This window comes from Micropterus dolomieu, linkage group LG15 (assembly GCF_021292245.1).
Source record: "Micropterus dolomieu isolate WLL.071019.BEF.003 ecotype Adirondacks linkage group LG15, ASM2129224v1, whole genome shotgun sequence".
In the NCBI taxonomy this organism is placed as follows: domain Eukaryota; kingdom Metazoa; phylum Chordata; class Actinopteri; order Centrarchiformes; family Centrarchidae; genus Micropterus; species Micropterus dolomieu.
This window is the reverse complement of record NC_060164.1, coordinates 16,853,534-16,868,031: the sequence shown is the minus strand read 5'-3', so window position 1 is coordinate 16,868,031 and position 14,498 is coordinate 16,853,534. Positions and strand designations below refer to the sequence as shown.

Below are 14,498 nucleotides of genomic sequence, written 5' to 3'. Positions count from 1 at the left end.
TTTCGCGTGCGATTCGAAAGGAGTAGCAAAATGCAGCGGACCCTCCTCAACATTTTGTGGACTTTTGAACTTGAACACAGTTAGATTTTATCTATAGCTCATTTTAAATGACTAAAAAAGTTTATCAACTTATGTCAGAATTGCTTTGATCAAATAACTTCAAAAATTGTGATGAAACAGAGGAAAAGAAAGTGTTGACATTTTGTGGCTTAGGTAAGAATTAAACTCTTACCCCATATTACCCTAATAATAATTTTCTAAAGCAGGTAAAATCATCCCCAAAAAAGAAACTGCCTGAAGCACTGTGGAAGTGTTATTTTTAAATAAAGATGAATAAAATGTTGTCTCTATTATCTAAAGTCACAAACCAAGTTATCATAACCCTCTCCCTTGTTTCCACTTTCTTTGACCCTCTCCTATCATAAAGACAGACACCTTATTAAAAAGCTAATCAGTCATGTATTGGCATCACGAACATCATTCATTCATTTATTCAGTTCAAAGCTTCACACACAAAAGCCGTGTTCCCGTTATAATCACTCTGCCTGTTTTACATTTATTGTCCACTTGATGGCACAGCAGAGCAAATGAAGCACCGTGAAGCTTTGGCCCATGAGTGAACCAATTGGATGGAAAGCTTCAGTGCTTCATAAAGCTTCATCTCGCCATCACTATACCAAATAACCGCCACCAAGTAATACTAAAGTATCGATAGTGGTATCGTTGAAGAATCGGATCATTACGCAGTCTCAATAAGGGTATCAATATCAAAAATTAACGATCCCCATCCCTAGTGCTAAGTGTGTGTAGGGCCTAAACCAGGTCTGCATGCTGACGGCTAATATGATAGCTATGATAGCTATGACAAGCTATCATAGTTTCCTCTATGTTGGCCTCTCCGGCTGTCCATTGAGTCAGAGCTCACCTCAGTCAGGTTTGCTGAAGTTGAGCTCGACTCAAAACCTTTGTGCAGATTTTCTAACCTGGGTTTTTCCTCCACCTTTGTGTCAGAAACGCCATCCTGGTGAAGCATCACTCCATGAAACCTCATCCCACATCACTGCCACGCTGCAGGACTTTATGTGCCGGGTAACAACACCTACCACACTTGGGGGTTCAGCGACCTGTTAGCCCGGGCGGAGGAGTACGAGGATTTCCAGACCAAGCCTCCCAAGTGCTAAGTGTGTGTAGGGCCTAAACCAGGTCTGCATGCTGACGGCTAATATGATAGCTAATATGATAGCAGGCCGTAAGGCTCCGGCCTCCTCGCCTCGCTTCCGCCCAACAACGGGGAGAGCGCCTCCAGCAGCGCCTCAGTACGTAGCCCCACCTGCTCCTCTGTGTGAGGACAACCTGAATCTGTGTCTCGTTCTTTGATTGGTCAGTTTCAAAACCACACGGAAATTTGATATTTAATGTGTCTGATTTGTGAAACCAGGAGGCAGCTTTGTGTCTTCACCAAATGTAAATGCTCCGTACTTGTATAGCGCCTTTCTAGTCTTTTCGACCACTCAAAGCGCTTTTACACTACATCTGCATTCACCAGTCACACACATTCATACACTGAGCCTAAGTGCTCAAACGGAAACTAACATTCACACTCACTCATACACTGGCGGAATAGCCGCTAATCCTAACTATTAGGATTAGGTTGCAAGTTCGAGCCACTGCGATGACCTGTCTCCCTCTGCCCTTGCCATCCTTGGCGCCCTCAATGATTCCTGGGAGATCCAGCAGCTGAATTTTGGCTCCTTTGTAGCGAATGACTCCAGGTACCGTTGTAAGAGTGGTGAACTCGTAGGCGGCAACCTCTGAGTACACACCTGCAAGGTTACTTAGCAGTGTTGACTTTCCCACTGACGGAAAACCAACAAAACCGATACGAGCATCACCGGTTTTTGCAACATCAAAACCTTCTCCTGTTGCACCACCACTTCCTCCTTTTGGTGTGATGAGTTCCCTTCTGAGTTTGGCAAGACGTGCTTTGAGCAGACCCAAGTGGTGAGCTGTGGCCTTGTTCCTCTGCGTCCTGGCCATCTCATTTTCAATCTCTGCTATTTTGGCGAGTATACTCATTGTGACGAAGATTCCTGCGTACAACCACCGTTACCGAGAGAAGCTGGAAAGATGTTACATTGAAGTTGGCAAAGTTAGATGATGCTTAGCTAGCACACTAGTCCGCTACACCGTGGTCTACACTACGCAAGCGCCGCTATCCTGTTTCGCGGGAAATCTCGCGAGGACGTAGTTTGACTTGCAGCCCTGCTTGCATCGCCCGGTCCAAGAGGGAATGCAGGTTTGAAGCTTCACTTTTCAAACCTGCATTCCCTCTAACTGCCAGCACTGGGGCGACTCCACTGGATCGTATACAGGTGCTGGTCATATAATTAGAATATCATCAAAAGTTGATTTATTTCAGTAATTCCATTCAAAAAGTGAAACTTGGATATTATATTCATTTATTGCACACAGACTGATATTTCAAATGTTTATTTCATTTAATTGTGATGATTAAAACTGACAACTAATGAAAATCCCAAATTCAGTATCTCCGAAAATTAGAATATTAAGACCAATACAAAAGAGGATTTTTAGAAATGTTGGCCAACTGAAAAGTATGAACATTAAAAGTATGAGCATGTACAGCACTCAATACTTAGTCGGGGCTCCTTTTGTCTGAATTACTGCAGCAATGCGGCGTGGCATGGAGTCGATCAGTCTGTGGCACTGCTCAGGTGTTATGAGAGCCCAGGTTGGTCTGATAGTGGCCTTCAGCTCTTCTGCATTGTTGGGTCTGGCGTATCGCATCTTCCTCTTCACAATACCCCATAGATTTTCTATAGGGTTAAGGTCAGGCGAGTTTGCTGGCCAATTAAGAACAGGGTCCTTAAACCAGGTACTGGTAGCTTTGGCACTGTGTGCAGGTGCCAAGTCATGTTGGAAAACGAAATCTGCATCTCCATAAAGTTGGTCAGCTGCAGGAAGCATGAAGTGCTCTAAAACTTCCTGGTAGACGGCTGTGTTGACCTTGGACCTCAGAAAACACAGTGGACCAACACCAGCAGATGACATGGCACCCCAAACAATCACGGACTGTGGAAACATTACACTGGACTTAGAGCAACATGGATTCTGTGCCTTTCCTCTCTTCCTCCAGACTCTGGGACCTTGATTTTCAAAGGAAATGCAAAATTTACTTTCATCAGAGAACATAACTTTGGACCACTCAGCAGCAGTCCAGTCCTTTTTGTCTTTGCGAGACGCTTCTGACGCTGTGTCTTGTTCAAGAGTGGCTTGACACAAGGAATGCGACAGCTGAAACCCATGTCTTGCATACGCCTGTGCGTGGGAGTTCATTAAGCACTGACTCCAGTTGCAGTCCACTCTTTGTGAATCTCCCCCACATTTTGGAATGTTTTTTTTCATAATCCTCTCCAGGGTGCAGTTATCCCTATTGCTTGTACACTTTTTTCTACCACATCTTTTCCTGTCAAGTCAGCAGTCTTCCCCATGATTGTGTAGCCAACAGAACTAGACTGAGAGACCATTTAAAGGCCTTTGCAGGTGTTTTGAGTTAATTAGCTGATTAGAGTGTGGCACCAGGTGTCTTCAATATTGAACCTTTTCACAATATTCTAATTTTCTTAGATACTGATTTTGGGGTTTTCATTAGTTGTCAGTTATAATCATCAAAATTAAAAGGAATGAACACTTGAAATATATCAGTCTGTGTGGAATGAATGTATATATTATACAACTTTCACTTTTGAAATGGAATTACTGAAATAAATCAACTTTTTGATGATATTCTAATTATATGACCAGCACCTGTAGAAGTCTATGGCTGCGTTCAAAAAGTCTTTTTTGCTGAGGAAGGTTCTTAACTAGGGCTGAACGATTAGTTGCATTTGCGATATTATCGCAATGTGATAAAACGAGATTTTCTAATCGCAAAAGCTGCGATTACGCTCTGGTCACATGACACGCGAGAGTAAACCAGTCTGCAGAGGAAGCATCAACTTCGCAAATTACGCTGTACCTTCACTTGTTGTTGTACAATGACCTTCAGCTTGACAGAAGCTGACACTACAGAAATTTAGTTTCACACAGGGAATTAAAGTAGTACCCGCCAGCCGCGGGGGAAATTGGTGGTTGTGGTGGGTGAAATTGTCGGGCCGTCCGTGGCTTTGACAGACAGGAAAAATGCACAACAGAAAGACACATGTAGTAAGGTCACACACAGGCACCAGTCAGCTCAGGAAATATCTGTGAAATGCACAAGTCTAAAAGAGGCCCAGTCTGTCCCGAGTTACAGCCTGGTTATAACTAGTGCGCTGCTTACCAGCATCAGAGGCTGCGGGGGAGGAGGGTGGGATCTCCAGTGTTGTCGGAGAATTACTAAAGCTTGTCTATTAAACAACTTTTGAACTGAACCTCAGACTGAGTATTTTTTGAGGTTTTTGATGAAAGATGGACTCCAAGGAGATGTGAACTGAGATAAGGACTCATTAAATGGTGGTTGAACTGTGGGTTTTGTATTGAGCACTTACTGTATAATGCACTATGTTGAACTTTGTTATTATATCATATTATTTAATGCATTGGATTAAATAATATGATATACTTGACTCTCAAATTATCTCTCTCATATTATAATTTGAAATTTCTTCTCCACCATTGCTCATAATAATAATAATTCATGCATCACCTAATTTCATCATAACACAGGCCTGACCCACAAGAAAGAACAGTGTGTGTTTAATCTATCTAATATTGTGGTGTTCATACTATACCCTGATTTATTGCTTGTCCGTTTTGAATAATACAGAAGGTATAGAGCTTAAAAATGAATCGCATATTCAACTGCAATATTAGTTAAAAAATCGCAATTAGATTATTTTCCAAAATCGTTCAGCTCTATTCTGAGTGAAGTGACCCGGAAGTATTTCAGTTGCAGCCATGATAAGAGCTGGTCGAATTCTCTAAAAGCTAAGGAAAGGTGCCTCAGTGCTTCCTTTCATATCTCCTTTAGCATAGGGTACACCGGACCATCCTTTACAAAAGGAAAGGAGAGAATGCGGTCCCACAATTCCTTGCGGCTACAACATTTAAAGCAGCGCACATTCTCAAACGATAAAATCCGTTGACCACATTTAGCAAAATCCTTGCAATACAGATGCACATTATGATACTTGAAAAAGACTCACAATTTCCTTCTTTCCTTTGGTTTGTTTTCTTTGGGCTTTTTTGGCTCTGATACTGTTTCAACACCATTTTATGTGTGGGTGGTTGAAATAAGCTATTGGCCTAAAGTGTCTTCTACAATAAAAAAAAGAAAAGAAATCACAGACCACAGCGGATAAAGGATGTTGATCACCATGTTAGTTACCATTGCCTATTAAGCCTTACTCTCTTATACCATATCTTGCTAATATGCATAGGCTATGTCTTAAACTGTCGACAGTAACTGAGACCCATGCGAGCTGTGTTACTAGTCTTGTAATGTGATCAAAGTGAGAATAATGTTTCAGTGTGTAGCCTCACGTTATGTAGGCTATTGCCAGCCTTCAGCAATATCATTAATTAATTTTACTTTAGTCACAGATGCTGACATTAGCCTTAAAGACAATGATGAAGCTAGATAACATTTACATTTACTCATTTGGCAGACGCTTTTATCCAAAGCGACTTACATTTGAGGAACAACATACAGTATACTCCACCGTGTTGTCAAATTTGAGATGGCCTGCATTACAACACGGGGCACAGTGTCAAAGATGCACTTTTTGTAGTCCGTCTTCAGAACATTGTAGTTTCATCACGGCAGGCCACGTCAGTAACATCCGTCGTATAATTACGTCACTTAGAAAAGAGCAGTCAGATTCTCTTAGACCCGCTGTCCTCTTTTCCTAAGTCTTTATGGATTCTCCTTCACATTTTTCCTTGACCTAATGACGTTTTCCATCGAGGTCAAGGAAAGGTGAGTATTCGGACGCAGCCCATAAGAAAATGTGGCTACTTCTGAGCTGATTATTACCTCAGTAAACACCTTCCCAATGAGTTTATGGTCTCAGTCGCTAGTTTCAAGTGTTCTTCAACACAGCATGATGTTCATTTAGTAAATTATGGTCCCATTTAGAGGAAAATAGACCAGAAAGCAGGGGAGGCTTTAGGGCGGGGCTACCTTGTGATTGACAAGTTGCTAGGTGTGACCCAAATATGGATAATTAGTCTGTGTTCAGGATGGAGCTGAACAGCTCTTTTCTCTCAGCTGGACAGGTAGGCTGGAGTAAAAAATAAAATACAGCTGCTTGTTACTTTCTATAAATTGAACTAAAAGACGCTCTGTTAGCTTCCTGCTCAGCTTCCAGTCTGAAGGGGAGATGTTTGTTAACCTGCCTCACTTCTCCCGCTGTTTGGGAACAGACTTTTGTTGGTCTGGAGAAGCTGAAGCATTTATTACCTGACACACCGACACCGTACTTTTACTGCCAGAATATTTGCTCCTCTGAGATTCACCATCAATTTCTGTCACTCGGACAGTCAAACACTCTGAGATTAAAGGAGCTGCTCTGATAACAGTAGCTGTCAGGTAGATGTCCTGCAGGGTTTCTGCGGGGTATTTATTTTCCAACGTCCATCTAACGCTACCTTTAATGCTCATTAAAATGCCCCCGCAGCGCTCAAGAATGTTTTTTCCTCCTGTGTGGTGTAGTTCTTTGTCACTAATCCAAATGGGTCCAAATATAATTCGCTACAAAGACTAACAGGCAGCTTTTGTGTTATTGCCGCAAGTCTTTTTCGGATTGTACCACAGAGATAAAACTGATTTATTCTTCAGTTATGGGGAAGTGCAACCTTATCGGTTCTTGGATGGAAAAACAGATGTTAGGGCTTAAAACCAGTCTCTAGCAACGTATTTGAAGTTTACTGTCGCTGCTTAATGAATGAGCGCCACTATTAAAATTTCACACGATCATTAATGATTATCAGTAAGCAACAGTAACACTCAACGCATGGCTGCCTCCCTCTCCTCATTCTTCTAATGATGAGCAAATGTGAGAGAGAGCAGCAGAAAGTGACGGTGGAAAAGATCAGCATTAAGTAGTCAGGTTAAAGTTCTGTCCTCTACTGTACATCTTGATAATTAAATTAAAAGAAAGCACGATGTTGACCACGGAGAAGTTGAAGCAAATTAGGGATGCAAACTAACGTTAGTCCTTTTAAGCTAATGAGGAAATTATTCTCTTGGATTTTGATGTACAAATGAAATGCTTGTAATAATAAAGAAGGGATGTGGTTCTCATGTTGCTTATTTATGTTAATTTCTACAAATGTATAAAGCAGTAAATTAAGATACAAAAGGCAAACATGAATAATCCTATCTGTAATGATTCTGAGGTCATGTGTTTTCCTGCCATTATAAGGTGGTGAGGCTCAAAGCGGCTTGGTGCTGTGCAGTGAATATAAAATCATTGTGGAGAGCATCAAAACTATAGACTTATTTAGCAAGTTTAGCTTTTTGGGTGTTTATTGTCTCCCTGTCTTCTCTCTTGAATTTATCCAGGTTAAGTTTTATAAAGTCGCCAAGACACAGAACTTTTTTTTTCTGGATTTTTCCCACCAGTGATCCATTTTTCACGTCAGCAGTTGCACCACATGCCAGCTTGTTAGTTACGTAGCTTATCAATGTCATCGTCCATCCCGGTGTTTCATTGTTGACATCGTCCGATACCAATTTTCTTGACATCACTCAACTCTAATTTGAATACATTGATTTACTCTGCAAGTAATTTTGTGACTGCATTTCCTTTGCGTTTCTTTTTTTAAGTCGTGATATAGGTTTTAGATTTCATTCATAATGGCCTTAAGGTCTTAAATTTGACCAGGTGAAACCTGCAGAAACCCTGATATTATTCCATTACCTCGTCTACCTGACTTAAAACAGCATTTGACATAACACTACTTGACATAGTGTGGAACTTCTAATTTAAAAAAAATCTTTATTAGCTGTCTTTATTTGCTTATGATTCCATAAAACTACACATTTAAAGCTCCCTTTTATGTTATTTAAGTAAAAGTGCTGCTGATGGAATAAAATTATGCATAGTCGCTTTTTCCACAAAACATAGTAAAGTAGTAAAAGGAAACTGTATTTAGCTCAAGATTCAAGTTATTATCACTTAACACCAAAAAATCTCATGAAGAATCTTGAAATAGAGAATGTTCAACATTATTGCAAAAAAGAATAAACAAATCGATTATCAAAATTGTTGCTGGTTAATTATCTGATCAAGCAGTCAATTACTTTTGCCATTTATTCATTCCCACTACCAACTCGGCTCGGTTTGGTCGTGCTCCGTTTTCCATTACAGGATAGTACCCAGAGATAGTACCCCCTCATTGTAGCTGGTCGTCAAAGCTACACCACACACAACTGCCGCGACGTAATGTTCAATGCGACACACGCACCAGCGATCCACACAGCTTGATTTAAGTTCAAACGTTTCAACATTACTCAGAATGTAAAGACAGATACGCGGTATGAAAACCTTACAGCTGTGTTTTCCTCTGCCGTTGTTGCTGTGGCGGTCTGTGTGACGGCGGGAGCAGAGGGCTCTGTGAGCGGGCGGCTGGCCGGCCTCGCGAGCTCCTCCCGCGGGTTGCAACAGGCTTCCCCCGCCGCCACTTGCAGCACAAGAGGGTCCAACCATAGATATCCATAATAAAGGCGATAAAGGCCTTTATATTTATGGGTCCAACTGCAGACCTCCTCTGTCAGGCCACCTCCACTGTCAAGCTGGTCAGGACAGGAAATACACGAAAAACTACAAAATAAAAGAGTGCCATTTGACAGGAAACGCATTCAAAAATTATATAGTTTAATCATGCCGACATAGGGGGAGGGTTTTTGTCATTGATTAATATTTAATTATTTAGTCAACATTGTAACGGGACATTAGCAGGCTCATTCCTTAAATATAGCATATTGATTTGAGCCTATTCTACTTGCTACCTATCGCTTCAATCATTCAACTAACAGTATCTTTTTTTACAGGCACTATTTATTTATTCTGTCAAAATATGACATTAACTCCGTCCATACAGCTAGCCACATTCATTCACAGAAAACGTTGTTGATTAAGAGTGTAACTTAGCCTCTCTTCCAGTCATCTTAAAAGAAACACATACACTTCTCATTCATAATTTACCTTTGAAGAGTAATATACTGTGGCATTTTACTGCTATCAGCTGAATTTAATAGGAAAAACGGACAACTGTGGAAACTGGACTACAATTTGAGCTTCGTGGGAGTCTGTAGTAGCCTATAACTGCCTGCCTATAACTTACGTTACCGGCAGGGATTAATAAATAAATAATAGAAGCCTGGACAGAGACTTCATTGCTCATTACGTGGTCAACACTTTCTCTCAAACACAGCAACCCACTACTTGCCCCAGATGTGTGTGATACTGCAACAAAGTTCAAGTTTTAAAAGTCTGAAACAAACCAACAAAGACTACTGCTCAAGGAGAGATCGAAAATCCGCCCTTTATGGTATCATATTAATTATTAATCATGTCGTAATGACATTCATGCGGTGCGCAACATAATTTGTTTGGAAAACGTGTTTGTGTTTATCTTATTAATATATTGTACATTTGTCAATAAAAATAATGGTTGTTCATAAATGATCACTGACCCCCACAGATGCATGATGAAGAGCTCAGACCGTAGAAACCTGCTGGACTATGTGGACTATCAAACTCTACAATCCGTAAATATGAACACGCATGTATACCTGTATCGATAATTTTGTAAATATCCACTTATTAAAAATGAGTGGAGACAATAGCCTACTGTAATAATACTTTTACTTTATTCACTGTACACACACAGATTACACAGTTAGAAAAGGAGTTGGTATTTTTAAAAAGTCTGAATGCATGGGTCTTGGCATGTTCCATCAAAATATCTACCACTATCGATATTTGTACATATAAATCACGCAAATTAGGATATGCCAACAGTGGCTGTGGTGAGGAGGAGTATCTTTATGTGGATAACTGTTTAAATAACCGTGTATGTTAAACATCTCACTGCTCCAAAACAGCTGATTCAAACTATACCAACTTGTTATGAATCCTGAAGCTGCCTCAATCAGCTGTGTTGAAGCAGGGGGAGAGTAAAGCATGCAGGACAGGGGGTAACTTTCTCCAGGAAAGGGTTGGGAAACACTGTCGTAGTAGGCTACATAAACTTCAGTTCAACTAAGATCAATTCATACAGCCAGCAAAGTATTTGCACACTGTTTAAAGTTAAATGTGAAAAGCTACACCGAACAGTCTAAATGATACAGATTTTTTTAGACAACTAACCTGAGCGTCGTCAACATGTTAAGACAGATGCGAACCTATGCCCTTGCAAAGTGCTTTACAAAACATGAACAAACTGTAGCTAGATACACTCTATGAATACCTTAAGTTATCCAAAGGAAAAAAAGCTAATGCCGCTAATGTTACTTCAGGAGCTAACTCTAGCCACCGTTGGCATAGTTGAACGTTACCTATGTAGAACGACAAATAACCTAACTTAACTTACACACGTGTAACTTTCTGTAATTTGTGTGATTTAGATGTACAGTATTGACAGCGGTAGTTATTGACGGCGAACATATACCAAGAGTATGAGCTCCTCAACTCACTTCAAGCACATTTTTGTTCCGCCATCACTCCTCGTAAAACTGTCAATATACGAAATCTACACAGTTGATTTATTACCTCAAAACTTCTCATAAGTGGATTTAGTGATAAAGTAACGTATGAAAATTGTAAAATATAAAACTTTCTGTTGCTGGTCTCTGTCGCGTGCAATGAATAGTGACGATTCTCTGACCAATCAGTGGTCTGCTGTGTTTTCATGTCACATTTTAGTATCCCTCAGCTCGTTTGGAACCTCGACGGGGGTGATACGAAAAAAAATACCGGGAAGCAGGTACAGGTACAACTTTTCCACAATGGAAAACCAAAAAAAGGCGAGTCGAGCTGGTACCGTGCAGTGGAAAAGGGGCTTTTGTCTATTCAGCTTTATGCAAGATGTGCCTAAGGTTTTGATACTAATAAAGGGAACTTGAATTGTATAAATCAGTTTGTGTTTATTTGTGTTTACAGTGTGGGTGAAGCTCAGATGTTTGCAAGTGTCCTTTTTTCAAAATCACAGGATATGTGCCTCTTCCACACAGTTTGTCAGAAATGCTCCAGAAACGAAGCCACACTGAAAGAAATGGACACACTTTATTTTCTCTGTATGAGAAGTAAGTTTCTTTGTATTTTTCAGGTTCCTTTTTTGTTGAACAGTTACACTAAAAATCACTGGGTTAAAAATACCCAGCAGGGGTCAGTGTAGTACTGACACCATACCATTGGGGGTATTTAAGGCCAGTGTTGCAGTTATTTTAACTTTGCTGTTGGGTTACTGGATCAAAACAGGAAATACTGTAGACAGAGCTATCAATAATCTACAAGAAGTGCCAGGCAACTGATCCCTCTTCAAAAACTGTCTCAGATATTCAATATTCTCACAATTAATGTAAAATAAAATACATTACAAAATGCCTGTTATATGTGACATTTATAATCATCCTAAACAGAAGAGCTCTCAATCGGTTTCATTTTATTTCATTGTCTTACATTATTAAGTTAGTCATGATTCAATGAAGGAGGTCTAGAGTGTGCATAAAAGCTTTTGTTTGATTTTGCCAATTTCCAGTTTTAAGATACTTCAACTAATGTGCTGCAAAATGTAAACCAAATAGGCAACAATTTACTACTAAAGATGAGGCAGCAGGATTTACAGATTGAACACAACTAATTCCTTGTAACAAGTTAACTCTTGTAAGAACTGCAATAACATCACAACTTTGAACTTTGGAAGCAGAAATCCACTGTCTTAAAACAGTATAAAAGTGACATTGCAAACTTCGTTCACATAATTAAAGAGACATCTAATGGAAACAAAGAGGTTAAACTTCTGTTTTCAGAGTCTTCAATAAAAAACTCCCCAGGAAATGCTTTTCAAGTCTCACTTGAGTCTTACATAACATTTCACCATCCTTCAGAAAGTAGAAATGTGTCAGTACAGTCAAGTTTTCTCATGTTGCAGAGATGACAAATTCAGAGAGCACAGAGAAACTCCTTCTGCAGATTCTTTGGGACTGGCTGAGAGAACAAAGCCTCCTTGGATCTCCACTTTTCCCAGTTTTATTCTCTCTGACCATCCACCTGAGCTGCTGCTTGCCTTACTTATGTCTGGATTTGCTCTGTTCAAGACTCACCCTGGTACGCCGCTTCAAGATCCAGCCTCAAAACAAGGTGACATTGGCAGTGGCTTCGAGGTGCTTGCTCAAAATCTTCCACAACCACGTCTGCTTCATTTTCCCCGTTTCTGTTGTGCATTGGTACTTGAGACCTGTGTCTTCTCCTCCTTTGGCACCCGAGATGCAGTCTGTTCTTAAGGATGTACTGGCCTGCCTCCTCCTGTTCGACATGGAGATCTGTTTGTGGCATCTGCTGCATCACAAGGTGTCCTGGCTGTATGTCTTCCACAAGGAGCACCACATCTACACGGCCTCCTTTTCGCTGGCAACAGAACACACAGGTGTCTGGGAGATGCTGAGCCTCAGCTTCTTCACAACACTGAACCCTGCCCTCCTGAACTGCCATACACTCACCGAGATGCTCTTCTATGTCATAAACATGTATCTGTCTGTTGAGGCTCACTCGGGCTACGAATTTCCCTGGTCTCCACATAGACTGGTGCCTTTAAGCCTCTACGGAGGAGCTCCGCACCATGACCTCCACCACCTCAAATTCAAAGTAAACTATGCCCCATACTTCACTCACTGGGACAGACTTTTTGGAACGCTACTGGGAGAAAACAGACAGAGGAAGTCAAGAAACACAGAGACTTTCAAAAGGTTGTGATTGTCAGAATAAATGAAGGACAGGTTTGTTCTACTGTTAATAAAAAAATAATGAAGAAAACTGACTTTGATTAAACTGATGCTGACATTTTAAAATTTATACTAAACCAAAAATCATTTGAGTATGAAACACTCCTGTTGTGTTTCATGCTCAAAAATAGGTCTAGTTTGAAAAGTTCTATCTTAATCAAGGCTATATTTTCAACAGTGATTGTTTCAAAAGGTATAAAAATCTAAACAGAAACTTTAAAGTGCGTCAGTAACAACAATAGTAGTTCAGACTAATGAATGAGTCAATGAGTGAGCTCGCGCCTGCCTGCTGGCAAGATCAAAGAATGAGACAGAAGTCACGTATTTAGTGATGTTTTTTTCATGAATGTGACTATTTGCAAAAGAGGGTTAGGCATATAGATTGACAGCAGAAATGTGGATTATGCTGCAGAAGTGGCTTGAAAGTTTTCTCTTTGTAACACAATGTTCATTCACCATAAAGAATGTTTCAAAGTACCACTTAATCCTCATAAAGCACTGAAATATAATTGTTTTTTTTTCTCCAACTACTTTACTTTTGCCTCAGAATGTAAAACAGTGTTGTTGTGTTTTTGTTTTTTTGTAATTATCCTTCAGGTTCTTGGATTTATGAAAATCTTCAAAATATTAAACCCTCCCCTCTGGATGTAGAGCCCCAAAACCGACAGATAAAAAAACTGCATTCAATGTACATCAATAAATAGTTTGTACAAAATTTTGTGCAAAAGTTCCCATTTTCTTAATGCTTATAAGAGAATGAGTTGGGTGTGTTATAAGATATATTTGGACTCTATACCTGTAGGCTTAAAAATGTGGCTGTAAAATGTTTATTGTTTGCTTCTTCATGAAGAAAAGTAGCTGGCTCAAGTTCAGTCACTTGTGATGTCCCTCAGTTGCAACATCCTTTCACCGGAAAATGTCCACAAAAAGTGACTACTGCATTCACTTCTCCATGTTTAACTAAAATACAGCTAAATACACACGTTTATCCACATTTTACCACACTTTGAGTATTTGCATGAGTGCTTTTATAACCAAAGAAATGTTTTTGAATGGCAAAACATTTTAGCAAAATATTTAACATCATTGTAAATAGTTCACAAAGAAAATAAAATAAATATACTGAAATTTAAATGTGTAAATCTGAATGTGTACAATCAGTGGCCATTATGAACACACAAAGGTAAGACTTTATGTAACAGGTGTTTGCATTGTTTCATTCTTTCAGTCCACACATCTGTTTTCACTCACACTCTATAATTACTCACAAAGGTAGAAGCAATTTCCTCAAATTTAAATACTTTATAGTTGTGATATTATTATCCATATCATCAATCCAAAAGCAACTGCATAATTACAGATTTTTTTAAGTTTTAAGTTATTGAATCCATCAAATGCAAAAGATGAAAAATAAAAGAAAAAAAAATATAGAATGAACACAAATATATATGATATGAACTGAACTTCCCCACCATGTTTGAATTTC

General features: G+C 39.7%; 2 protein-coding genes across 2 annotated transcripts; one reads left to right on the top strand and one right to left on the bottom strand.

Annotated features, from left to right (window-relative positions):
- Positions 1-1,605: 1,605 nt before the first annotated feature.
- LOC123984512 (developmentally-regulated GTP-binding protein 1-like) lies at positions 1,606-2,194 on the bottom strand. Its single transcript, XM_046071430.1, has one exon. The coding sequence runs from the start codon at positions 2,074-2,076 to the stop codon at positions 1,606-1,608; it is 471 nt and encodes a 156-aa protein (XP_045927386.1). The 5' UTR covers positions 2,077-2,194.
- A 9,961-nt stretch (positions 2,195-12,155) lies between these two features.
- LOC123984207 (cholesterol 25-hydroxylase-like protein) lies at positions 12,156-12,991 on the top strand. The gene has a single exon (XM_046070972.1). The coding sequence runs from the start codon at positions 12,165-12,167 to the stop codon at positions 12,981-12,983; it is 819 nt and encodes a 272-aa protein (XP_045926928.1). The 5' UTR covers positions 12,156-12,164; the 3' UTR covers positions 12,984-12,991.
- Positions 12,992-14,498: the final 1,507 nt, after the last annotated feature.